At 35.4% G+C, this 27,205-nt stretch overlaps 1 protein-coding gene across 2 annotated transcripts; it reads left to right on the plus strand.

The window, feature by feature from the left end:
* Nucleotides 1-5,384: 5,384 nt before the first annotated feature.
* ptpn6 (protein tyrosine phosphatase non-receptor type 6) lies at nt 5,385-27,150 on the plus strand. 2 transcript variants are annotated; one of them, XM_065245354.2, is made up of 16 exons: nt 5,385-5,510; nt 5,740-5,768; nt 7,176-7,298; nt 8,696-8,890; nt 13,104-13,284; nt 15,647-15,763; nt 16,273-16,404; nt 17,048-17,144; nt 17,649-17,728; nt 17,820-17,966; nt 19,195-19,329; nt 23,859-24,013; nt 24,524-24,591; nt 25,057-25,208; nt 26,245-26,318; nt 26,765-27,150. In XM_065245354.2, exons 2-16 carry the CDS (start codon nt 5,761-5,763, stop codon nt 26,865-26,867), a joined length of 1,767 nt encoding a protein of 588 aa, XP_065101426.1. In that variant the 5' UTR covers nt 5,385-5,510; nt 5,740-5,760; the 3' UTR covers nt 26,868-27,150. The 2 variants fall into 2 exon arrangements, with proteins under 2 accessions (XP_065101426.1, XP_065101425.1); XM_065245353.2 differs by lacking the exons at nt 5,385-5,510; nt 5,740-5,768 and having other exon boundaries at nt 7,150-7,298.
* The last annotated feature ends 55 nt before the right edge of the window (nt 27,151-27,205 follow it).

Raw genomic sequence — 27,205 nt, forward strand, 5'->3', positions numbered from 1 at the left:
AAGGTCTTGAGGATTACTTGGAGATTACAACGAACATCTTATCTGAATGTGCTTAAATACAGTTGAGCTAAACTTTTTAGGACAGTGGCTGAATCTGTGTTCAGTAAAGCTGCAGGTGATGCTCAATTATAGTTTAAATCCAAAGAAAACACTAAAATGAAAATGAGTTAATGACAACAGACAGGATGGGGAAAATTATGACAATTAAGAAAATGGATGGGTGGAGACAGATAACTTATCAGACAAATACTCAGAGGAAATCTAAAGTGGATTTTGTCAGCTCCTCACTGTTACATATAGATCAAGTGCATTGGTTCCTAGGGACCACATTTTGATTGAAAAGTAGAGATTGATTGTATTTGGATAAAAGTGTCAGTAAATATAATTAGATTTAAAAGACAATTGTCATGTTTTGATATATTTGTACATAAATATACAGGATTACTGCACGTACAAGCAGACATGGCATGACATGAATGTGAGGGGAAGACTTATAACCTCATATACAGTATGTGCCTGTGTGCTGGTGTTTGTATTGGCATTTATGTGAATGTGTGCTGTTTATGTTAATGTGGCATTACGTGATGGTCTATACAAAAGCACCGGTGCATTCAAAGTGTTCTACACACCTTCCTGTATGTCACAGGTTTTTTCTTCCGTTCATGTCTGTCTGTTTATCGCTTCATTCATTGGTTTGTACCCATACAAAAAAATACTGTGGTGTACCAGGATGACTGGTAACAGGTAACACCACAGTAATAAATGATGACCATATTCAGCTGCTAGCTCACATAATAATACTGTATTTATTGTAGTACATTTCTTAGGTGCTACACACTAAATTCTGCTGGGTTATTTTTAACCCAATGCTGGGTAAATTTTGGACAGAACACATGTTGGGTTATAAATAAACCTATACTGGTTTTTGTTAACTCTACCCAGCATTGCATTGAAAGAACCCAGTATAGGTTTTTTTAGTAACCCAACATGTTCTGTGCAATATTTACCAAGCAAATAACCAGCAAGATTTAAAGTGTATAATGTTACCACAGTAAATATTAAGGTAGCCTATGACTTAATATATTATTTAGTATAAATGCTGGATTGGTTCAAACCAAGGTTGGGTAAAATGTGGATAAACCAAACCACTGGTTTAACACTTATATTATGTTCCGGGTCAATTTGACCCATTTTGATATTTAAGCTGTCGGATAAACCAGTTAACCTGTCATTTTATTCTTGAAATTTAATGACTTTTTCTCATTTATGGCCATGAACATGCATGCAAAGTTTGGACATGCTGATATGTTTTAAAGTGTACCAAAATAATTTTGTAATGATTTTGAGGTTCGTGGGTCAATTTGACCCGCATTTTGTTTGGTTCCAAAGCAACTGTATAGACCTGAATTAAATATATATATTTTAGTGTTTGTTGCTATATTGGTGTTTTACTATCCTTAAAATACTAAAGTTATCGTTTTCTTCCAGACATTTTGTAACTTTCTCATTTAGGGTCATGAACATACATTCAAAGTTAGGATACACTGATGTGTTTTAAAGTGTTTGTTTAGCACAAATAATAATTTTTGTTACGATTTTGATCGCGGGTCAATTTCCAGAGGTGAATACAGGTGATGCCAGTTGTGCCCCACAAAACATGACCATTTATGTAAAATGCAAGAAGTCAGAAAGCACGTGCTTGATGTGTGCACATCATGTTAACAGTGATTTCTTGAATTTGTGCAGTAAGCCTCAGCAACAAAAGATTAGCCTGTTTAGGAAAAGAAAAGCTTCATTTCACAGCAATATTAAATTGTTTATTATTTAGATTGTTTTAAATGAAAGGTATGTTAAAAAAACATGTTGAATAAAAATTTAAAATGTTAAATGTTACAACAGGTTTTGTGCAACATTTGTTAAAACAAATATGTTAAGAATTGTGGTTAAATGCATTTTTTAAAATCATTAAAAACCTTTTTAATTTATAATGTGTTTGTAATGTGTGACAAATACTGATATAAAAAGGTCCTGTTCATACCTAATTCCTTCTTGTTTTTCATAATGTGATATTTAAGGAATTGCATTGAATCCAATCCGGGTCAATTTGACCCGCTCCATCAATATTGTCACAAAAATCGAACACAATAAGGGTTAAATGAACCTACACTCTAAAAAAAAAATGCTCAGTTGTTTCAACCCATAGTTGGGTCAAATATAGACAAACCGAACTGTTGCTATGCATTCGAAATAACAAAAAAGGGAGAGCTTCCCGGACTCAAAAAATACGTTGAAGTTGAGGTGCTCTTTGGATAGGAAAAAAAAGTAGTATAACAAACTATGGGTTAAGGGACAGTTCACTCAAAAAGAAAATTCTATTTTTGATGAACACAGCTGATTGTAATCATTGACTTCCATAGTCGGAAAAAATATTATGGAAGTATTGTGTAAATGATGGTAAGTACACAGTTGACAGTACCCACATTCTAAAAATGGTTATTTTTGACCCATAATGGGTTAATATTGGACAGAACACATCACTGGGTTAAAATTGACCGAATGCTGCGTTGTTTCAAACCAATTGTTGTGTTATTATAATTCATGGATGCATAACAACAACCCAACATTGGGTCATTTTTAACCCAGCATGTGTCCAATATTTACCCATTATGGGTCAAAAATAATCTAGCCATGTAATGCATACAGGTTTAGAACAACACAAGGATGAGAAAATTACAGAATTTTCATTTTTGGGTGAACTATCCCTTTAAACCACCCAGCATTTTTTAGATTGTAGAAAAGTAAACCTGCTTTACCCACCAATGAACAAGCCAGCATTTTTAGAATGTAGTAGTACATATCATAGTTTACAGTACCTACTGTGGTATGGTTACTCTCTAAAAAGATGCTGGGTTATTTTCAAATAAAGTTTTTTTTAATTCAGTATATAATATTACAGAATACTGTAGTATATGTTAACAAATGTACACTCGTTTTAAAAAAATGCTGGGTTATTTTCAACAGTACTGCAATTTACTAGTCTTACTAAGACGACAAATTCAAGAAATCTTCCTTAATTGGATCCTTTCGAATGGATTCAAAGGTTCAAGCTCTCCTCACTCATTTCCATTGGCTTCCTTCCTTCTTTGATGCCAGAATCAGATTTTCAAAGTCAAAATCCAACCACACTGTCCAAGCAGTGTAATTAACTGTTATCTACAGTAACTCACTCCTCCCCCTGACACAGACTATACGGTTACGTACAAAAACGTCTCTCCATTCCTTTCCAAAGTCACCAGTTACATTTTGGTGCATAAAAATAACTTTTCCATGGTCAAAAACCTAGACAAAAATGTACCTTTGGCCAGAATCCTAACTTGTCTCCATGTACAGGAATATATGCTTGTTCTGCTTTAACCACCTGTCTCTTTTCACACAGAATGTTGGTGGTGATGGCGCAGTGGATAAGACCCTCGCCTTTGGTGTGAGGGACCCGGGTTCGAATCCAATGTGACAAACCATTGTGTCCCTGAGCAAGACACTTAACCCTATATTTGCTCCAGAGGCGTGCGACCTCTGACATGTATAGCAATTGTAAGTCCCTTTGGATAAAAGCGTCAGCTAAATGAATAAGTAAGTAAGAATGTTTAGGTGTTTTAAAGATATTTGGCGCTAATCGCTTTTCTTTTGGTACTTACACACACACACACACACACACACACACACACACACACACACACACACACACACACACACACACACACACACACACACACACACACACACACCTGCAGCACTGTGTGTGCATCTGCAAATGTGGTTTTAAGTTTGCCATATAAAGAATCACTCAGAAGCTTTAGAAAAACATTTTGTTTTGTGGATCCTGGACTTTACATATATTCAAATTTGATATGTATTAAGTATAGGCTACTGGTATAACATTTGCAAGGCAAACAATGACACCAGACGTGGTGATGGTATTTTATAATGTGTGTTCAACCCATTTGTAAACACAAATACCCTTATCAATAACATACAGACAGTACAACAGGCAGTAGTGTTTGTTCGTGTGCATCTACTTACAGTTGATGAAATTTCTGTGGAGACTGGGAGAACTAAATCATAAATCAAATTAATGCTACTTATAGCAAACTATTTATATACAAATACAATTTCCAGATTGAAAATGAAAGTCTATGGCTTACAGTTAGATAGGTGTGTGTCTCAGTGTGGAAGGTTGGTGAATAAGGGAATGCAAAGTACAGTTAAAAGGGACATATCATGGCTTTTTCATGTTAAAGTGCTATAATTGGGTCCACAGTGCTTCTATCAACCTAGAAAATGTGAAAAAGGTCAACCCAGTAACTTCGTTTTGGTAAACCATTTTCTGAACGCATGTTTAAAAATAGATCATTGATATTTGGCTCCCCCTGTGATGTCAGAAGGGGTTAATACATTCCCTTAATCTGCACTATCCAACCACGACACTGCAATTTAGTGCAGAGATCAGCTCATTTGCATTTAAAAGGACACACCCAAAAATGGCACATTTTTGCTCACACCTACAAAGTGACAATTTAAACATGTTATAATAAATTATCTATATGATATTTTGAGCTAGAACTTCACATATTGTATGTACTCTGGGGACCCCAAAGATTATCTTAAAAAAGTCTTGTGAAATATCTCCTCTAAACTACAAACATGGTCACACAATTGTGAAATCAACCTGTGAGATAAATAAATAAAAACAGAATAGGGATAAGTTTATAATAAAATCTGACAGTGAGGTTGCAAAAAAGGTAACTGCTTTTCATTGTTTTCATCCTTTTTTTCCCGCAAAGCCTCCAAGTTCCTCTATTAGACCTTTGCAGTTTTTGAGTTTCAATGGTATAGTTACAATGTACACTGTCAGTTTGTGACTGACACGTAGTCTAAACCTGTCCTGCAATAAATATAAAATGCTTCGGGAAAAATCTGGGCAAATGCATTAACTAACATGAACAAACAATGAACAGTATAGGTGTGTTAATTTTTGTTAATGTTAGTTTATGGTGTATTACCTGTTAACAGTTACAAACTTGATTTCAAAAAATTATTAGTAAATGTCAAAATTAACATAAACTAAGATGAATAAATGCTGAAGAGGTATTTTTTATTGTTAGTTCATGTTGGCTTACCCATTAACTAATACAACCTTATTGTAAAGTGTTACCAATGCCTTATTTCTATGGGTAGATGAGCCGCTTGTTTGAACAGGAATAGATTCAGACTCATCTTTTTGACCTCTTATCTATATTTGACTCTCTACCTCTCTTACTCTGTTGCTTTCACTGTTTTATGAAAAGCCACAAAAAGGAAGGAAGACGTTGTGACAGTGCACGAGAGAGTGAGAGAGGGAGGGACATCAGAAGAGTATAGGGCTTATATACACCGTCAGAAAGACGAGTTCTTCAAAGCACCGAAAGGACTGTTTACGTTTCAGGAGAGAAGCTGAAGCATACTGGTCGAAGGTATGTATAAAGCTCGGTGGAGAGTGAGGCATTATGGGTCGCGCTTGGTTCTTTTGAGGGATGTCAGTGCACAGGTTTAAAAATGAAAGAGAGATAGAAATAAGGGGAGGGGTGTAGAAGACATAAAGGATGAGTGTATATCGGGTGATTGTGTGGATAAATGTTTATATCAATTTGAATCTAAATGTAATCATTTTTCGCTAACTACATTTGTTTCTTTAACTGGAAGAGGAACGTTTGAAAAAGGAAGATGGTGCGGTAAGTTGAAACAAGCTGTGAACTTTACGCACTTGTTCTCTTTTTGTTTGACTCTTCATCTTCCCGTTTTGCTTTTTTAAATGTTTTTCCACTGCAGACTGGCAATTATGTGTTTAGCAGAGTGTTATTTGAGGAATTGTTTTTTTATGTTTGTTTGCTGTTTTACATATTCATATCCACCACTGTACAAGTGCACCGTGTGTTTATGTGCTGATGCACGCGCGTGCGTGCATTTCTGCAACTGCGGGTGGTGGTGGTTAGATACAGAGCTAGAGAGAAGGCCTAATAGCAAAGTTTCTCTGTATGTTTGTTTATAAATACTTCTGCGTATGCTTACCAAAAATACAATTATTTGACGCACAGGCACCAATTTGCTTTTGAAGTACTGCCGAAATGCATTTGGTTGTGTTTGTTTGGAACGCACAGTGGCTTGCAAAGTATTTGGACACTTAAAAGTATATTCATTTCACTGCTTTAGAACAAATGTTTTTTTTGTTTATCTAGGACATGAATTCAGTTCCTCTCAGATCTGCAGACAATCCTCAGCTGTAGTTCAGCACATTTCCACTTTGACAACCAAAAAGTGTCCAAATACTTTACGTCCTAATTTTGAGCCCTGTAACTATATTTGTATGTGTTTTATAATTTAAGCAGCTTGCTTGAGAAGTGTGCTTGTGTCACATTAATACAGTTTTAATTGTGAATAAGCATCACTGTATATAAATGTACATCGACCCCCATAAAAGAAACCCGTAGTATACTTTGTACTATTGTCTATAGCAAGCTGTACTGTAGTTTATTATAGTAATTACTACACGTTGTTAATGTATGCCTCAGCATTCTTTATACTCTCTGCTGGGTTATTTTCAACCCAGCTTTGGGTCAAAAACGGACAAACCCAGCCCGTTCGGTTGTAATATAACCTATGCTGGGTTCTTTAAACCCTTTTTGGGTCAAATATAAACGTTCGCTGGGTTAATTTAACCCAACGGCTGGTTTCTTCCATTTTTAAACCAACGCTGGGTTGAAAATAACCCAGGCTTTTTTTAGAGTGTAGAGTTTACCACAATAAATACTAAAGTATAAAACCATTACATGTTCTGGGCTAATTTTAGCCAACGGCTGGGTTTGTCCCTTTTTGACCCAACGGCTGGGTTGAAAATAATCAATAATCAATAATAATCAAAGGTTCAAAAACACTGGATTTCTAGGAATTTATAACTGTTTGCTATAGTAATAACTACAGGATTACTACAGGTATACTACAGGATTGTTTTATGTGGTACTGTTACGCTTTACACTTTTGTTTGTGTCCTTGCAAAACTATACGAAAGTGCAAATGTGTATTGTGTATCATCACATGAAACATGCTTTACACCAGCATCCATTTGTTCACATGTTTAACAGGTGGTTTCACAGAGATCTGTCTGGTTTAGAAGCAGAGGCCGTTCTGAAGACCCGAGGTTTCCATGGGAGCTTCCTGGCCCGACCCAGCAAGAAGAATGTGGGCGATTTCTCCCTATCCGTTAGGTACAGCACTATGATTTTATGCGATCCCATAATAATGTCAGAAAATGCCGCAAATGATGCAACAAACCTTCTTCTTTAGCCATGTTGCATGTTGTTTAGAGGTAAAAATGTAATCTTAATCAGAGATATGACTGGGTGATACAGTTTGACGTCATCTAAAAAAAGTGTTTTCTTAAAGTTTGTACAAAGTACAATTTGTTGTGAATGACGTGCAAAGTGGAAAGTCATATGTGACTTTCCACTTGTGCATTTGTTCAATTTCTAAAAGCACAGTTTGTGTAAAAATACTTTTTTTTTTTACAGAGAAGTGTTGAACAATTTGCTAAAAAATGGTTATTTAGACTTTAGTACTGTATGTACTTAAAATTAACTTTTTCCGTACTGTTGGGAGGGGGACTTTGCCCCACATTTTTGTTAATACTGGTTTAGATATCGGGTTAAATTTTTTTTGCTGCTATTAAACTCATATTTAGATTTTCTGTGATGAATATCAGGCAATTATTTAATCATTGAGCAAATACAGTAGCTCGTACAAAAAGGGTCAACACGAATCAGAAGATATTGCATTTATATATTTTAAATTACTTTCTCTTTTTAGAGGCGTTGTGTGGAACGTGACTTTCTGATCAGAAGATTACAAATATATTTAGAGACAAATGTACAAATTTGTCTTTGTATATTTGTGTTTTTATTTAGCACAATGGCAGTCACATTTTCGCAAATGTTGCATGTACTTCCTGAAATGTATAAAAAGTATCCTAATAATATTTATTGTCTTGCAAGATTATTTCAATGCAGAACATACTCTTAAAAATAAAGGTGCTAAAAAGCCTCTTCACAGCGATGCCATAGGCGAACCATTTATGGTTCCTCAAATACCCATTCAATCAAAGGATCTTAAAGGAACCATTTTTTTCTCATCATTTTATAATCTAAAAAACTTTTTATTTTTACTTTTGAGAAACTGAAAGTTTCTTTAGATGTTAAAGGTTCTTCAAAGAACCATACAGCCAAAAATGGTTCTTCTAATTGCATCGTGGAGCACCTTTATTTTTAAAAGTGTGCATTTACTACTCATTACTTTCTTCCACTTACATGCTAACATTAGTTAAGATATATTTATTACAGTAACTGTGCAGTAGCTTCAAGCCCTTACCGCATTCTATTTCTTCATGCTTTATTATGCTACTGTTACTCCATTTCCTCTGCTATTCCCGTCTTGGTGTTAATGATCCGGTTTTGAATTTTGCCACCAAAAAGTCTGATTTACAGTAGCTTAGAGGTCAGGTTGTCGTGCTTATTTCATATCCTTTATAGTGCACAGCATATTCAATAAATAGTTAAAACCAGTAAAAAGAACATAGTTTTATTTTACTCATCATATCTCTTTCTCTCAGAGTGGGGAATATGATCACCCACATCAGGATTCAGAACACAGGCGATTATTATGACTTGTATGGCGGGGAGAAGTTTGCTACTTTGGCCGAGCTGGTGGAATACTACACTGCAGACCATGGAGTTTTACAGGATAAAGATGGGACAGTTATTGAGCTCAAATACCCACTAAACTGCTCTGACCCCACTACGGAGAGGTAAACAATCACATTTAACATTGGAGTTTTTGGATTCTGATATAGAGTGAATTTGGGTAGACTGGGACACTTTATACATTTGTATGACTGTCAAAAACTGTCCAAATCTACCAGAATTCACTCTGCACTCCCAAGAGATCAATTTTACTTAAATTAAAGGTTGATTCTGTGGATGTTAAAGATTCTTTTTGAAACCAAACCGCCTGACAAAGAACCTTTTTAAGGGGTTTTGTGATGTCATTGATAGAGGATTCATATCTTGCTTTGGACACCCTGGAACATATAAAAAATATAACATCTGAAACTGTGATATTAGTGTGGTGAAAGCAAGTCTGCGAAGCTCTTCTGAAGGCGGGGACCAGCAATGTTATGTTCCTTATGGAACATTTCGGATTGCATGTTGTTTAGTCAACTAAAGAGACCTGAACATCTGAACATTATGGGGTGGTTTCATAGACAGGGCCTATCCTAGTCCCAGACTAAAATGCATGTTTGAGCTGCCTTAATTTTTAAACCACCTTATACTGACATATCTGACATAAAATATATCTGTGCCGTTGTTTGCACTCCAGTATTGTTTTTTTTTTTTTTGTAAAGTTTGTTTGTAAAAACTACTTAAATGTCCTAATGTAACTAAGGCCTAGTCCAGGAGTAATCTAAACCCTGTCCAGGAAACCACCCCTATATGCTTTGACATAAGGCAAAATGGCTGTTATTTTTTTGGTAAAATCTTTAATATACAGGACCAGATAAAAGTCCCCAATAATCAATTTTACCTGCTCCAGTTATCGATTGTTTCTCCGCATGTGTGAGTATCATGAATATTTGGTTACATCTTTGTATACAGCACTTTGAATAAATAGTTACACGCAGTGACCAAAGACAAATGCAGCTGACGTGACACAATAATATGCTTAGCATATTACGTTTTGCTATCATTGACCATATCTATATATGCAGAGTCATCATAAAGTGTTGGCCATTGGCAGAAGTGATAATAACAGAACACAACCACTGTTTGTCAGTTTATCAACGTAAATCATCACTAATCTACAGAATTAGTCAGATGCCGAAACGTCTTCCAGGAGGAGGTGTACACATTAATATATGTAGACTTATCTTCTCAAACTAACTGATCTAGATTAGCTCTTGAACTTTATACGCATGTGAGCGCGGCTGATGTAACTAAAAGCACTTACAGTACAGGTATGTGTAAGTGTATAAATGTTATGCTTGACGCACTACTTATATACTAAGTCTAGCACATAAAACTTCACACTCGCACATATTTTTATTGTGCAAATATATTATTTAGTAAAGCAAAATAGATTAAGTTACACAGAACAGTATGTTTTATCCAAAAAAGAGTGTTTAACGTAATTGTAAACGATTTGAAAACGTAAAATTTTTAAAAGTTAAAATATAGTCAAACCTAACCTATACTGTTTGTTTTAATCCATGGTTGGGTCACTTTTTTAAGTTAAATCAAAACAATGTTTGAGTTTGTCCATATTGGTTAAAGCAACTCTGCATTTTAGTTTATGTACATATAAGGCAGAAAAAGGACAAAAATACGGAAATAAAAAATATACAAAATAGAAATTTAATGTAATTACATATATTAATAACATTTTTATAATGGAAAATAATATTTAAAACTAACGAAAAGACATACACTGTAAAAAATGCAGCATGAAGTTAAAGCAACTTGGTTATGCAAGTAAATTGAACCTATTTTAAGTTTTAACTTGTGATAAGTTGACATAACTTATAAAAACAAGTTAAAAATTGTTTAACTTAAGTTAAAGTAACAAAACATATGCTAAATTGATATAATTATTTATAGTGCAGAAATAATAATCTATACATTATTGGTTGTGAGAACTTCTATTACCCTGTCCACTTAACTATAAAAAAATGCTTTAAAAACACAGAAAGCATTGATGTCTAATGGCTTATTCACCTTCTATACAGTACCTAAGAATGAATGAGCCATGCTTTCACTTTAACTCCTGGCCGCTGTGCATTAAACCATTTCACTTCTGAACACCAGAGTAAAACATATGCCACGAAAGGCATGCAAATAAGCCACCATTAATATGCTTCATTATTTTGTACATTGATTTTTTGGACTGCTCTTTATTTCTTGTTGAAGCACCTTGAATTGCAAACACACCCCAGCCCTCCCTCTGCCATGTGTCTGACTTCCTCTTCTCGTCTGCGGTTGGAAACTTTAGTTTTGACACATTTGCAAACAGTGACCAGAGCCATTTAGACCTTCCTTCATGTCTCTCCACCCTTCTGCCACTCTCTTTCTCTTTTTTGGTCATACTCATGACGATGAGCTTCTCGACGAATCTGTACAAACTTTCTTTTACTGGCTCTGTGCCAGGTCGCAGCCAATCCCAGGGTAACATTTTCCTGCATGCATGCACCATATACGTGCTTTTATATGTGTTTCGTGTGAGTTTAAATGGTTCACAGGAACTTAAAAAAGTGTTACGGCACCAAAAACACTGAAAATGTCATGTTTTCTTGCTTTTGTTTTGTGCTTCAAAAGTGTTTGGTTCATTGGTCATGAAGCCATACAGAAATCAGATATTTTGCATATCAAAAAGACTTGAACTTCAGACCCCAAACAAACCGGAAAAAAGAAATAATGCTAAAACTATGAATTATGAATGACAGTGTAGAGACGACCGAGACATACACGCACAGCACATTAAATGCAGAAAACACTTTCTTATTCAGTGTAATGGGTTTGAGAGGTTTCTATGCTGAAAATAGTTTGCAGAAGTTTGTGTGTATGGGATAGTTCACCCAAAATGCTAATTCTGTTATCATTTACCCTCATGTTGTTCAAAACCTATTTATTATGTTAAAACACAAAAAATATATTTTGATAAATGACGGTAACCACACAGTTGACGGTACGAATTGACTTCCATAGTGGGATAAACAAATACTATGGATGTCAGTAGGTACCTTCAAGTGTGTGTTTACCATTTATGATTAAAATAACTTTTTTTGTTCAACAAAATACAGAAACGCATATCTGTTTAGAACAACATGAGCGCTCAAGTTTTCATTTTTGGGTGAACTATCCTTCATTTTAAAACTTGTACATGTGGCATTCATATAAAATATGTAAATATACATATCGAGTTTGTTGCATTATAAAAAATAAAAAATGCAAATTTATTTCTGTCATATTGGTTAATACTATGAACTGTTTATCTGCAGCACTATTATACACTGTCAGAAATAGCTGTCACCATGACAGTGCCTTTTAATAGGTCTAAATATGTGTTATTTAGGTACAGATATGCAACCTTCAGGTACTGAGGTACCAGTATGCACCCTTTAGATCCACATGTGAACTTTTTGAAAGACTACTGCACCAGTGTCAGCTTTTTTGTACATTTTTTCCCAGAATGTATTGGGAATTAATTATATTTATCGAAATAAATTGACCCATACTGTAGTATATTATAGTGTAGTAAATACTTCACTACTGTTATACTTTACTATGGTAGTAAAAAACATTTCAGTATCTATAAAGTTATACTACAGTCTACTATAGTAAATACTAAGTATACCACAGTAGTTTTTCATTTGAAAGAAATGTCTTTATTTTCTTTAAGAATATGATTATACTTAAACTATTCTTTTATTTCTCTGTTTACTATCGAAAGATTGTACAGTTTAGCAACATAACAAGCGCTTAATGAACTTATTGCAGTTGTCAGAGAGCAATCACGGAAGAACCCCAGAAAAGTGATGTAGCAAGCACTGCAGTTTTTTTCACAAGACAAGAATGAAGGAAGGACAAACTAAAAATAAACCGTAGTCTCGAGTCAAGAAATCTTGTCATCAGAAAATTTTCCGACCACAGTACAGGAAGCTAAAATGTAGAAATTGAGAACTGAACCTAATTGCTGAACCTAATAGCATGCAGTGCATGAAGACCACTACACGTTACTACTTCATCCAAAAATGCAACATTTTACGTCTGTATACTGCATTAAGAAGCCAAAAATTGTGTTTTTGGCTGCAATGGTTTGTGTTGCAACTGAATTTGTATTTTGTTTAAGCAGTGCCATCCTCTGCTTTGGTTTGTGTGCGTCAGAGGCTTTTATTTCTGTTGCATGACGTTTTATTATTAACATCATAATAACCAAAGCTTTTCTCTTTTTTACCCATTTGTGTTGAGATGGTACCATGGCCACCTGTCAGGTCCAAATGCTGAGAAACTGCTTCGTGAGCGCAACGAGCCTGGGACGTTCCTGGTCAGGGAGTCGCTCTCCAAACCAGGAGACTTTGTGCTGTCTGCACTAACCGATGAGCAAACCAGTGCTGGTGGGAGGGTCTCCCATATAAAGATCATGTGCAATGTAAGTGTCTGTGTGTTTCCTCATAGACATGTTATTGTATATAGGTTAAATTAGGTTTTGTGGCCATAGATCCAAATTTGCTAAAAAATGCAGTTAAAGTTATGTAGACTGTTATATTGAATCTTGTAATGACATTTCTTCACATTCATGTTTTATAGCATGAATGGTGCAAATAGACTTTAAACCATTAAAGCGTTATGTATGTAAAGTATATTTACATCCACTTATGTATTTGGAGTGTTGTTATAAATGTAAAAAAAAAAAAAAAAAAAAAATATATATATATATATATATATATATATATATATACATTGATGCATTTGACTTACAGTGTATTCATGATATGCTGTACATTTTATAGGTACTGAAAATGCCACACTGTACTTGCTAAAATCTTATACATCCAGACTTTTTGATCAATTTTGTTTTGAAGAACTGTCAGAAATACCACGAAAATGTTTTAACAAACTTAGACATATAGCATATATTTTTTACTTGCATATGCACAGTAGACATTTTACCACAGCACTGAACGGAGTATATATGTACACATATATGCACAGTATAACATTTAAGCCCACACACAGTATTTTATATTTACAGATATCTATATATCAGATATATTATTAAAAAACACACACTTACATACACGCATAAGCACATAAGGACGGACTTACCCCCAATAAACTAGACTGGACTTGAATCATGAGTGTGTGTGTGTGTGTGTGTGTGTGTGTGTGTGTGTGTGTGTGTGTGTGTGTGTGTGTGTGTGTGTGTGTGTGTGTGTGTGTGTGTGTGTGTGTGTGTGTGTGTGTGTGTAAATCCAGTGGGGGTGGCTGTGTTCCACTGAGCCCAGAACATTTAAAAATGAGGTCACTTGTCACTTGGTCCATTGTTTATTTATTCCACTTGTATGTATGTGCGTATGCATGTGTAAGCAGGGGTTCAAAGTGCTCTACCTAGAACAAACACCATCGCTGCTTTGCATTGCGCTGTGAATAGCAGAGCAGATTAACCGAAACAAACTCTTGTTTTGTGAAGGTTGTAATCGGCTCAGAGAACTAAACAATACTTCTTAAACGTATTAGACCAGCCTAAGTTAACCCTATTTTATCCTAAATGTCGCAATGCCCTCACAGTGTGCGCTTCTGTAAATCTGGTTTGAAGAAACAAAGGGCTTTCTATTCTCTTTTGCTTGATAGGAAAAGCAGTGCGTTAGCAACACAACCCAGCAAGCAAAAACCGAAACGGCTAACTATAGACCCCGTATAGTCCAGCTATGAGTAACCCACTTCTTCCCTAAACAACCTCGAATTGGGTTACATGCCGTTTTTGCCAAAATAACTTGCAGAAGTAATATATTCCAAGCAAAGTAAACAGGTGTTGAAGGTGTTTGCTTTCATTTCTTCTAAACACATACGCATCGTCTATTCTTGGGCTATAGTTAGACATTTATTATACTTTCACTGACAGGCCAAATTTTGCTTTGTTTTAGCCAAAATTGCTTGCTGGGAAAGGTCATGGGTTTGATTCTCTCACTGATAAAATGTACAGGAATAAAATGAACTCACTATAAGTTGCTAACAAACCAAAAGAACTCCAAGGCACTCTCTTAAAACAGTAAAAAAGCCTTTATTAATATGGCTTGGTCATAATAAACCTAATAAAAACTACGGACGTGGTAAATTGCAACTTTCATGAAGTTAAATTAATAAAAAGCATTCCTTCCGCTAGAAAAAATAGTCCCTGACCATGAACAAAAATATGTTCCAATGTGTAATATGCATGAGAGCTCAAATAAAAACAACAAACTGATACGTGTGGTTGCTAAGGGTGTTGCTAAGGGTGCAGTGAAAAACAGAACCGTTGGGTTAAGTGGTCATAGCAGTGTTTTATAGTGAATAAAGCACACCTATTGACCAATCAGAATCAAGGATTGGAACTAACCGTTTTATAAACTACTATTTTCCTATCCAGAGAGCACCTCGACCTCAGCGTATTTTTTGAGTCCAGGAAGTGTTCCTTTTTTGATATTTGAGTCACTTGAAGTTGCTTTGGATTAAAGCTGCTGCCAAATGCATAAATGTAATGGTTATGTTGTAAATAAACTTAAAATGAATGGATAAATGTAAATGTAACAAAGTTGTTTTAGGCCCTCTTAGTTAAAAATAACTGCAGAAACAGAAAGTGAAGTAAAGGTTTGCCGTTATTTGTTTGCAGACACCATGTGGTTTGATGCAATTACATTTTAAGCAAGTGTCCTAAAATGGTGCACAGTATTTTAGATGTTACCACTAATCCCATGATGTCCATACTGTGGTTTAAATGTGAAGTGACTGAATTCATGTTTATTTTATTACAGAATGACCGCTATACGGTTGGTGGTAAAGAAATTTTTGACAGTTTGACAGACCTTGTTGAGCACTTCAAACGTACCGGTATCGAGGAGTTATCTGGCACAATGGTTTACCTAAAACAGGTAAATAAATAATATCTCATAATTAATGATGCATATAAACATCGTAATTTTGATAAAAACTGCAAGCACCACAACATTGCACTTTGGTGCTATTTTTTAGTTACCATACTTTATATAACCACTTATTTCATATTGTATAGCAGTTACATATATAAACAATTAAGCATGCATTTTACTACTTAACAACCCCTAATTGCTGTGTCTGTATTGATTTTTGAGTTTATAAACTGAGATCACATAAATGAGCTGCTCTATAACTTAAAAAATGTCTGCTGAGATCAGTGGCTGCTGTTTAAGATAAAATGAATTGGAAAATATCTGTGTTGAATTGAGTTGTTTACTCTACAGTGTGACAAAATGGCACATTAGCTGTGGGAAGCACCTTTAATGTTGTGATTAATCTTCGCCCTCTATGTCTGCATCTCTCCACCTCTCTAATGTCTGTCTCTGTTTACTTTTTCACCCTCTGCGTGTTTTCTTTGGTGTTTGCCCACCTTTCTTTTCCTCAGCCCTATTACTCCACCAGGTTAAATGCAGCTGATATTGAGAGCAGAGTAAAGCAGCTCGACCAGACGTCAGAGAGAGAGGAAAAGGAGGGGTCTGATAAAAAAATAAAAGCCGGATTCTGGGAAGAGTTTGATGTGAGTGAATGAATAAAGGTTTTTTATCATTGCTTGTCATGGATACACCTTTTTTTGCACATATTAGAAATTATATGTTACATGCTGGTGGGATTCGTTTATTTATTTATTTATTTTTATAAGTTTTTTGAAAATAATGCATATTTAACAAAAAGTTTTGGGGTTGTTTTAGTTACTGGTAATAGATGCACATCTCTAACAGCAGCTCTCTTCATCTCATCTTTTTACCCTACTTTTTGTTTTAACAAAACAATCTGATTTAACAATGTTAAAAAATAAGCATATACACAAATCCTTTATATGAATGACGAAGATGAGGACTAGAGATTTGTCAGCATCACCTACTGTACGTTAACACAGTTTGTAGATTTAGTAGATAGCTTTATAAATCGTAAGTCTGATTAAATAATACGTTTATAAATATCCTGTTTGAAACTATTTACGGCTCAAGTAACTGTTGCTAAAATTAGTTTGTTCTTATTATGCTGATGTTTGGTCGGAGTAAGGTTAGACCACAGCAGCCGAACGGTTGTTCAGAATCACTCTCAACAGTCAGGATGTGGTCATATATTTTCTCTGCGTCTTTATTTCCCTACCTGTCTTTGCTATTCTCGGTTTGTAAATCTGTTGTTTTTGTCTGTAGGCACTGCAGAAGCTTGAAACTAAGGTAACGAAGAGCAGAGACGAAGGGATGAGACCAGAAAACAAAAGCAAAAACAGATACAAGAACATCCTTCCATGTGAGAAATTCACTTGATCAAACAGCAGTATTTCCTGGACGACAGATTTGCATGCTTTGTATTTGTCCATAGAGTAATTATAGTTAATTACACCACGGGCCTGTCGAATGCTGTATTCTGATTGGCTGAGAAATTTTCCATGGGTGTTGATTATTTTTATGTAAACCGCACACCTAACCTGTCAAATGTCTTAAAAATAGGCACCAGAGCAATGTTTGTTGGAATTGTGGTATGAGCAAAATAATGCACACCCGCGGTGTAACGGCATTACCACTTTGGTGTGCATTATTTTTTTTTATAATTCAATGGCCTGTCATCAATTATTCGTCATAAAATAATCAATTATTCCTTATTTATATATGTGACCCTATTATGTGGCTATAGGATGGTCTTTACTTAATGTTGAATGATTTTATATACAGTTGATAACATTAAATCCCTTGTTTTTAAAGGCTGGGCCACATTTTTTTTTTATAAAACACATCTTCTCTCTTTTCTTCTCAGTTGATGAAACCCGGGTTATCCTGGCGAATGCAGATCCTAATGTCGTCGGCTCTGATTACATCAATGCCAACTATGTAACAGTATGTACACAATAAAACTTTTAGCTCTTAAATCATATCTATAATATGTCTTTTTTATTAACTGTATGTTTCGGTATGTCTTCGTTCACAGAACAAATTAATGGAAATCGATCACCAGAAAGTTTACATCGCCTGTCAAGGCTGCCTTGCGACCACTGTAAATGATTTTTGGCAAATGGTATGGCAGGAAAAGACAGGAGTAATCGTCATGACAACAAGGGAGGTTGAAAAAGGACGGGTTAGTACTTTAAAATGATGAAGTTATAATAAAGTGTTGGATTAATAATATTTATAATAATAATAATAATAATATTTCAATTAGTGGTGGCCGGTGACTGTTTTTCGAGGGCGCACAATAGAAAGCTTGTGAAAACATGTATTAAGCCCGTCATGTGTGTTGCTCGTCATATCAAAATATGTGTTCGGCACGTCACCTATGTGCATCACACGTCATGTCAAAATACATACCTGCTGCAGATGCTTTAAAGGGGTTTATGTTAAAAGATACGCTCGCGTTTGCCAGATACTGGCTTAATCTCATACATAATCAGAGTTTAGTGTTAAAAGGGAAATTTCACAAGACTTTTTTTTTTAAATGTAAAATATATTTTTGGTGTCCCCAGAGTACATATGTGAAGTTTACGCCCAAAATACCCCATACACTCTAAAAACAAACGGTGCTATAGAGCACCAAAAGTGGTTCTTTGCTCGTAATCATAGAAGAACCATTTTTAGTGCCATATAGCACCAGTGAAGCACCTGTGTAGAACCATATAGGGGCCACATAGCACATATGGTTCTACATAGCACTATATGGTTCTACACACATCTATGATTACGAGCAAAGAACCACTTTTGGTGCTATATAGCACCATTTGTGGTGTGAGCAAAAATGTGCCGTTTTTGGGTGTGTCCTTTAAAATGCAAATGAGCTGATCTCTGCACTAAATGGCAGTGCCGTGGTTGGATAGTGCAGATTAAGGGGTGGTATTATACCCTTCTGACATCACAAGGGGGGGCACATTTCAATTAGCTATTTTTTCACATGCTTGCAGAGAATGGTTTACCAAAGCTAAGTTACTGGGTTGATCTTTTTCACATTGTCTATGTTGATAAAAGCACTGGGGACCCAATTATAGCACTTAAACATGGAAAAGTCAGATTTTCATGATATGTCCCCTTTAAGTGCCTTGTGAGTATTAAATGTGAGCATCTCTTTTATCATAAACCCTTTCGATGCGTGTGCAGCAGGCATGTATTTTGACATGACGTATGATGCACATAGGTTCACATGACAAGCCACACACGTCACTCCAAACTCATATTTTGCACCCCTCGGAAGAGAAGTCACCTACCGCTACTGATTTCAATACTTTGATACAAAATGTAAGACTTCAAATACAATGTTTCATTCTCTATTCAAAATAATCATAATCACCCTGTTACTGAACATGTCCTCTCTTTAGAACAAATGTGTCCCATACTGGCCAACGACTCAAGGAGAGAGCAAGGACGCAGGGAGATATGTGGTTAAGTTACTGTCTGAGATGGATGCTACTGATTATAAGGTCCGAGTGTTGGAACTCTCAGCTCCTCATCGGGTAAGAAAAGTTTATCCAAACGTTCCTGTAGCTCAAATAGTTAAAGGGATGTGCTACAGACAGACAATCATACAGTAGGTTAGATTACCAGAGAATGATAAAAGCATCGTACAGCACCTGTGGCAAAGTTTCTGTAAGTCAATTCTATTCAGTTTAGTCAATTTCTATAAAATATAATGCTTATTTACATAAATTATGTTAGTTTTTTTTTTAAACTTCTTTAATGTACATAGCAAGTCTTGGTTATTGAACCTTAGTATTATCCTAATTATGGTACATGTCTGAATATTAAAACACAGAATTATGGTTATGTATAATTATTCAGTCTATAAAATGTTATAAACATACTCTCTTAAAAATTAAAGCTCACATAACACACCCTGTTTCATGTATATATCCTTCATATATCCAAAGAGTCTTTAGTTTTATCAGATTTATGAAAGACAGATCAACGGTACTGATTCTTTCCGAATAAGCTTTCCGAGCTCCTGGAGGCGTACCGCCGGTTGAGTGAGTCACTCACGAGCAAGCATCCCACACAAAACATTATCCCACTATCTCAGGATAACTTATGATTCACTACATGTTTGTGTCTTTTACATTATATGCACATACGCACCGATTACCAAAAAACACATGACCCGGTTGGGATTGCTCCATTTCAACAAAATCCCGTGTTAAACAAACACACACACACACACACACACACACACACACACACACACTGCAAGTTATATCAATTGTTTTCATAATGCTCGGTTCATTGGGAAGCTGATGAAGCTTTAATTTCCCTCACAAACAACAACACAGTTCTTTGGTGACGTTGATTTCGTGTCAGCTGATTTTTTTATGGTGTGTGCGTGCGCTATTCTGGTTAAAGTGGACTTTATAAGGACTTCAATTATACTTCCTGCCCATAAGAGAAATAAAGCAAGATTGTTACATATGAATGTTAAAAAACTTGTATGAAAAAACTTTCCAAAACTCGTACGAACCATGGCGAAGTCACGTCCAAGGACACTTTGCCTATGTTTAGCATGAGGAACCCAACTCTTGAACTGTGTTAAAAGGATAGTTCACCCAAAAATGAAAGTTCTGTCATCATTTACTCGCTCTCATGTTGTTACAAATCTTATAAATGTCTTTGTTCTGATGAACACACATGTAGATATTTTAAGAAATGTTTGTAAACAAACCGTTCGTGGACCCCATTCACTTCCACGGCAGGAAAAAAGAATACTATGGAAGTAAATGGGGTCTACGAACAGGTTGGTTACAAACATTTATAAAAATATCTTCCTTTGTGTCCATCAGAACAAAGAAATTTATAGAGGTGTGTAACAACATGAAGGTGAGTAAATGATGACAGAATTTTCATTTTTGGATGAACTATCCCTTTAATAAGTCAGAATGCACGAAATAGCTTTAGACCCCCCTTTAAGGTTAGAATTTTATAACTTTTATAAGGACCTTTTCACACTACAAAGAACCTTTTGTGAAACAGAAAGGTTCTTCAGATGTTCCAGATTCTTAGAACCACAAGCAAAAATAGTTTTTTTAATGGCATTTACTTTAAGGGCTCTATCTTACACCCAGCGCAATGTGCGACGCAAGTGTCTTTTTCTAGTTTCCACCCTGCGTAATTATCATTTTCACGTTTAGCGCCATGTTGTTTAAATAGTAAATTCATTTGCGCCCACTGTTGGTGCGTTGCTATTTTGAGGCAACTAAACCTGGTCTAAAGTCAATGGCGCAATGTGTTTTTTGTTATTTAAAGAGCGCATTAGTAACAAAGAGTAGGAAACTCAATAGAACGTTCCATTGCAACACCAGCGCCCAGCAGCAGCCCCACGAATCCGTCATTTTCGAATGAAAGCGAATCGGGAGTCAACTAGAAGTAATGGCAACATCAGCTACTTTGTACATTAAAAGATCAAATTCAAACTGAATGATGATTACACAGAATAACATACAATCAGACCAGTGATCATTAATCTCTTTTTACAGCTTGTTTTCAGATATTTAGACCAGTCTTCCACTTTTATATATAGGCTAATTTTACATAGATACATACCGACATAAACTCATCCACACATAATATTTTGGCTCCATATACATACACATATACACACATATACATCTGAATTGCTCGAAATGGATTAAGTAAAAAAAAACACAGCCACTGTCCAAAAGTGGCAATTATACTGTAGGATAACAGACAGAAGAATGCATCATGTTCTATAGACCAATTTAGAGTAGACGTCACAGTTACGTCACTGCAAGCTGTGCGCGCAATGCGGTTGCAGAAAAACAGTGGAAATGAATTAGACACGAGTGAAAAGAGCAAGATAACTCACTGGAAAATGTCCGGTTGTGCTGTTTAGTGTCAGAATAAGAATGCCAAAAAAGATGGCTTTCATTTTTATAGAATACCATCGTCAAAGACATCATTTGAAGATAAACGTAGGTGTTTATGATTACAATAAGCCCTTAAACGGACAGAATGGAGCAAGGAAATCATCTGGAAATCTTTTAATAATAAGAATAGAAAATAAGTAGAGAAGATGTCCGGTGTTCTGTCGAAGTCTGTTCCCTCCATGTGTTTCTTATAGCGTTTTTATCATGTTACAATTATAATTTATTAAGGAAGAAATATTAAAAAACAGGTAAGTTATGAAATATTTAATAAACGCTATTATATATAATACATGATAGTATTGCTTTTACATGTACTTTAGCGATTCAGACTGTAAAAATATTTGATTTAGCAAAAAAGAACAATACATATACATTACATACATGCATATCAGTAGCCAAGCCATTTAAACTTTTTATCTATCTAAAAAAATAAACGTAATGTGATTAAAACGCTATAAGAAACATTGCACTAAAGGGAAACATAAAGGAATCAGACTTCGACAGAACACCGGATCCATAAAAAACGGTTTAATGCTAAAACACTTCACAACCCTACTGCGGAGCAGTCACTTTCTGCAACCAGTTTGGCTCCGCCCACAAAAAAACGTCATCTCTGTTTGCAAACACGAAATTGGTCTATAAGATTATAATGTTTGTAGCGGGATCCAGGGGATAAATATGTACAAAATATATTTCATACCTAGTGGAGTTGGTAACTAATAATAGTAGTAAATGTGTAAAGTAGCATAAAATAGAATTACATAATAAAGCAAGAAAAAAATACCTCAAATGTGTATCTATGATTGGATTCCACAACTGATAACAACAACAAATCAACACATACATACAAGACAATGCAGCGTTTCGTGTAGGTGTAGCAAGTGAACCAAATTTTAATTTAAGAAACTTACTATTGTGCTTCTGATTTGGCTGTGAGATTCGCTGAGAATGAATTGAGAATGAATTGGCTGTGAGAATTTTCATTCCAAAATGGCGGCCCCACTACTGAAGCGCCACCTAGTGACTGTTGCCAAAAACGAATGAGAGTTTCCCCTCTTGTACTTCTATACTCTTTGTTAGCAAAATGCGCCTATAAACAGGATGTCAATGCGGGTTTGCTCATCACATACATGAATGCGCAGCAGCACAAAAACGCTTTTAAATATGAACGATTAAAGGATTGAATGTAAAAGATTATTATTGAGTCTCTTGGACATAAATAAGGACTAATTATGAGACGTTAGAAAGCACAAAGAGCTGCTTCACCTGCAGCCTGGTAAGTAAATAAATGCTTTGCTTTAAACAAATGCATCTGTTTTTAAATGTTTTTTAAATGCTACCTCACGGATTTAATGTATATGATGATCTGTGGATATGGTGAGATGAGAAACATTTTTAAGTAAAGCTTAAAAAAACTCAGGACGCTGTCCAAGTGCTAAAACGTGCGGAGAGCCGTTTGTAAATTCTTTACCTCCTGTTTGTTACAAATAAAGTATTTTTAGAGTACAAACCTTTTCTTACATACTTGTAAATTATTTTTTGATGATATTGGATAGCCATACATTTACAGCAATTAAAAGCCTGCTTTTTTACTTCCATGACTAAAAGAAAACGGGTTTTAAAAGTTTTAATCCAAAAAATAACAATTTCAATACAAGTGAAAAACCACACAATTATTTAACATTAATCTTAAACTGGGGATCTTCTTCCTCTGCTTAGTTTTTCAGTTTACAAAGTCCGTCATCTAAATAGGGATTAGACATAGCGCCAGTGCAACTGGCTTTTAAAGGGGATGAGAGCTGAGACTCTCATTAGTTTATTGCAAGTTATGCCCAAAACACACCCATTACTCATTAAAAAAAGGACCAACCCTTTTCGACCATGTGCTCGGCGCACAAACCATTTTTCCCGTCGTTAAATTAGCAAAAGTGGATTTGGACATGCCCATTTAGACGTTGCGCTGTGCGCTTTAGACAATGCGCTTAGATCATTAAAATAGGGCCATAAAGAGTGTATGATGCTGAATAATTAAGCTTAAATATTACAATGCACTGGGGCTGTATTTCTCTCTGATATCTAACTTATCTGAAATCTGATGTGTTTATTTTCAGAAAGAGCAACCAAGAACCATCTGGCACTACCAGTATTTAAGCTGGCCAGATCATGGTGTGCCCCAGGAACCCGGTGGAGTTCTTAGCTTTCTGGAGCAGGTCAACGGCAAACAGCATGAACTTCGCTCAAACGGACCAATGATAATTCACTGCAGGTACCTCCATAAGCAGAACAGAGCACCAGTTTCAGTACCTAGAACTGATTTTCTAAAATAATGCTCCGTAAACCACATGAGCATTTGAACAACTTTAGTATACACAACATAAGACTTGAATGTACTAAACATATCTCTAAAACCACATATACATAGAGTAATTTTAGTTGTGTTTATTCAGTATGTCTAGACATAAAGACAAGAGATGACAGTCTTATTTTTTTTTAACAAACCAATTCAATTACGACAGCATACATGTTCCAGGGAAATAATTTATTTTTGATATAGTTCATCATTGTTCATCAATATCAATGGCTAGAAAGATCTTCTCTTGTTTGGGCATATAATGTAAACAAGCAGGATTATCCAGTAGTCATGCACTTGAACTTTACATCATCCTTTAGTCCACATCTAAAAAAACAGTTTGTTAACACTTTAGTTTGTCATACCTTGAAACACTTGGATACGATATACTGATTCAAAGTGTGTATTCTCTATGTGTTTTGTCAGTGCTGGTATTGGACGAACAGGAACCATTGTGGTGATAGACATGCTTATAGATACAATTGATGCTAAAGGTGAGTTTACTTATTTAAGTACTCTTTAGGTTTCTGTAAGTTTTTAGGAATTTACATTGTTTCATAGTGACCATAGTTGGTAATATTAGAGATATCTATTTCCCTCATTGAAGTAGATAGGACTTGGTCTCATATGATTAAAATAGCTGCCTGGAGGTGTTGCAGATATGGCCACCGAGTGTGATGACTTTCCTTAAAGGGACTTCAGGGTTACCTGTCCTCAGAGTCTGGGTTATGTTTGTCTGAAATGCTTTTTATACAAATCAGGAGCAAACAGAAATGCATTCTGAACACAATTTTGTATTAGTGGGTTTATCCATTGTTTACTGTTATACTGTTTACTGCTCAATTTAGGAGCACATTTCATATATTTGTAAGCACATATTTTACATGGACTGTTCAGGATTTGATTCTGGATCAGTTACTGAGATGCAAATGGTGTTTTAATGAGTTTATCTGTTTCAGGTCTGGACTGTGACATTGACATCCAGAAGTGTATTCAGATGGTTAGGGATCAGCGGTCCGGCATGGTACAGACTGAGGCCCAGTACAAGTTTATCTACATGGCCGTGCTTCACTATATAGAATCAACTAAGGTCACACATAAAGCCGTCATGGTACGTAATATATGTATGTGTGTTTCACCTATATATGCCCCCTGAACCACTAAAAATAATTAGCAAAAATCAATAAAACAATGAATATAACAGACAATCATCAATATTTGTTCTCAAAACTGCATTCAAACTTAAAGAGACACTCCACTTTTAATGAGAATATATTCATTTTCCAGCTCCCCTAGAGTTAAATATTAGATTTTTACCATTTTGGAATCCATTCATCTGATCTCCGGGTCTGGCGCTACCACTTTTAGCATAGCTTAGCACAATCCATTGAATCTGATTAGAACATTAGCATTGCGCTTAAAAATAACCAAAGAGTTTGGATATTTTTCCTATTTAAAACTTGGCTCTTCTGTAGTTAAATCGTTTACTAAGACAGGCGGAAATTTAAAAGTTGCGATTTTCTAGGCCGATATACTCTCATTCTGGCATAATAATCAAGAACTTTGCTGCTGTAACATGGCCGCAGCAGGTGCAATGATATTACGCAGCAGCCGAAAATAATCCCCTTGGTTACTTTCAATAGCAGAGGATTATTTTCAGGCACTGCGTAATATCATTGCGCCTGCTGTAGCCATGTTATGGCAGGAAAGTCCTTGCTTATTACACCAGAATGAGAGTATATATCTGCCTAGAAAATCGCAACTTTTAATTTTCCATCAGTCTTAGTACACAATGTAACTACAGAAGAGTCAAGTTTTAAATAAGAAAAATATCAAAACTCTTTGGTTATTTTTGAGCGTGATGCTAATGGTCTAATCAGAATCAATGGATTATGCTAAAAGTGGTAGCTCCAGACCCTGAGATCGACTGAATGGATTCCAAAACAGCTAAATTAAATGTTTAACCCTAGGGAAGCTGGAAAATGAGCATATTTTGAAAAAAAGTGGAGTGTCCCTTTAAATGACACCATTATCATACCACAGTCAATACTGCAAAAGAGAAAGAGAAAATGAGACGACTTTATATCCAGATGAGTGTCTCTGTCTGTTGTATTAATGTTTCTTATTTTTTCCACTCTCTGTTACAGGAAACAGAAACTGAGTATGGAAACCTCTCAATTCAACCCAAACACCAGAAAGCCAGTCGCAAAACCTCTTCAAAGTGAGTATGCCTCAGAGAGCACTCTGCCTGTCCTGTATCTCTAAATACTCCCACAATACTCCACAGACATTCCCCATACATCCTCCTATCTTAACTGTTAAGTAGCTGGTTCAACGTTCTTTCAGTCACACGGGTCATTCTGCTTAAACACGCAATTCTGAGGCCTTGCAATCATTGTGCAACATCCTATTACAAAGACAAACAAAGGGACTGAGTTTGGGCCCTTTATCTCAGATCTGGTATTGTCCCATATTGACCTTGTTCTTATCATCACTGGCTCCATGGTCTAAAGTTTAATGGCATGAATATTTACATTTTAAATTCTAACGGCATCTTAATGAAGCTGTTTTAGGACAGGCATTACAGTGAAAAAGAATTTCATTCAAATTTGGGATGGTTATAATGACTGCTATAAGTTTGTGACTAATAAGCAATATTTGTTTCAGGAAAAACGAAGATGTCTATGAGAATCTTGGCGCAAAGGGAAAGAAAGATGTCAAAAAACAGAAATCAGAGGATAAGAAGAGTGGCTCTGTGAGAAAACGATAAAAATGAAACAGATGAGATTTAAATTGTGCTTTATAGTTGTACAGCTTATTTTTAAAATAAATTTTCAGCTGTTTTGCATACAAGTTGTTTAAAGTGTACTGAGCCAGAGGTTTTTAGAAAGAAGACAACATTTTTATTGATGACCAACAAATTCTGCAAAATTTCTATTTGTGTTTGTTCATTTTTAATTATTTAGAAAAATAATTTTTTTTAAGTTTTAACTGTGCTTTTCCCCATGTCGTTCTCAATTTTAATAAAAGTCTTGTTAAAAGACTGTTCAAAATTGTGCTGCATTTATCGGCTGTGATTAAATAAATACATCTTTGCATAGGCTTTTC

Source organism: Paramisgurnus dabryanus, chromosome 13 (genome assembly GCF_030506205.2).
Source record: "Paramisgurnus dabryanus chromosome 13, PD_genome_1.1, whole genome shotgun sequence".
NCBI lineage: Eukaryota > Metazoa > Chordata > Actinopteri > Cypriniformes > Cobitidae > Paramisgurnus > Paramisgurnus dabryanus.

Excerpts from the sequence above, each read along its gene's own strand:
- ptpn6 (XM_065245353.2), top strand. The coding sequence starts at position 7,165 with ATGTTTAACAGGTGGTTTCACAGAGATCTGTCTGGTTTAGAAGCAGAG. Across the intron at positions 15,764-16,272 it reads CAATGGTTTACCTAAAACAG|CCCTATTACTCCACCAGGTT; the intron begins GTAAATAAATAA and ends TCTTTTCCTCAG. Across the intron at positions 25,209-26,244 it reads TCACACATAAAGCCGTCATG|GAAACAGAAACTGAGTATGG; the intron begins GTACGTAATATA and ends TCTCTGTTACAG.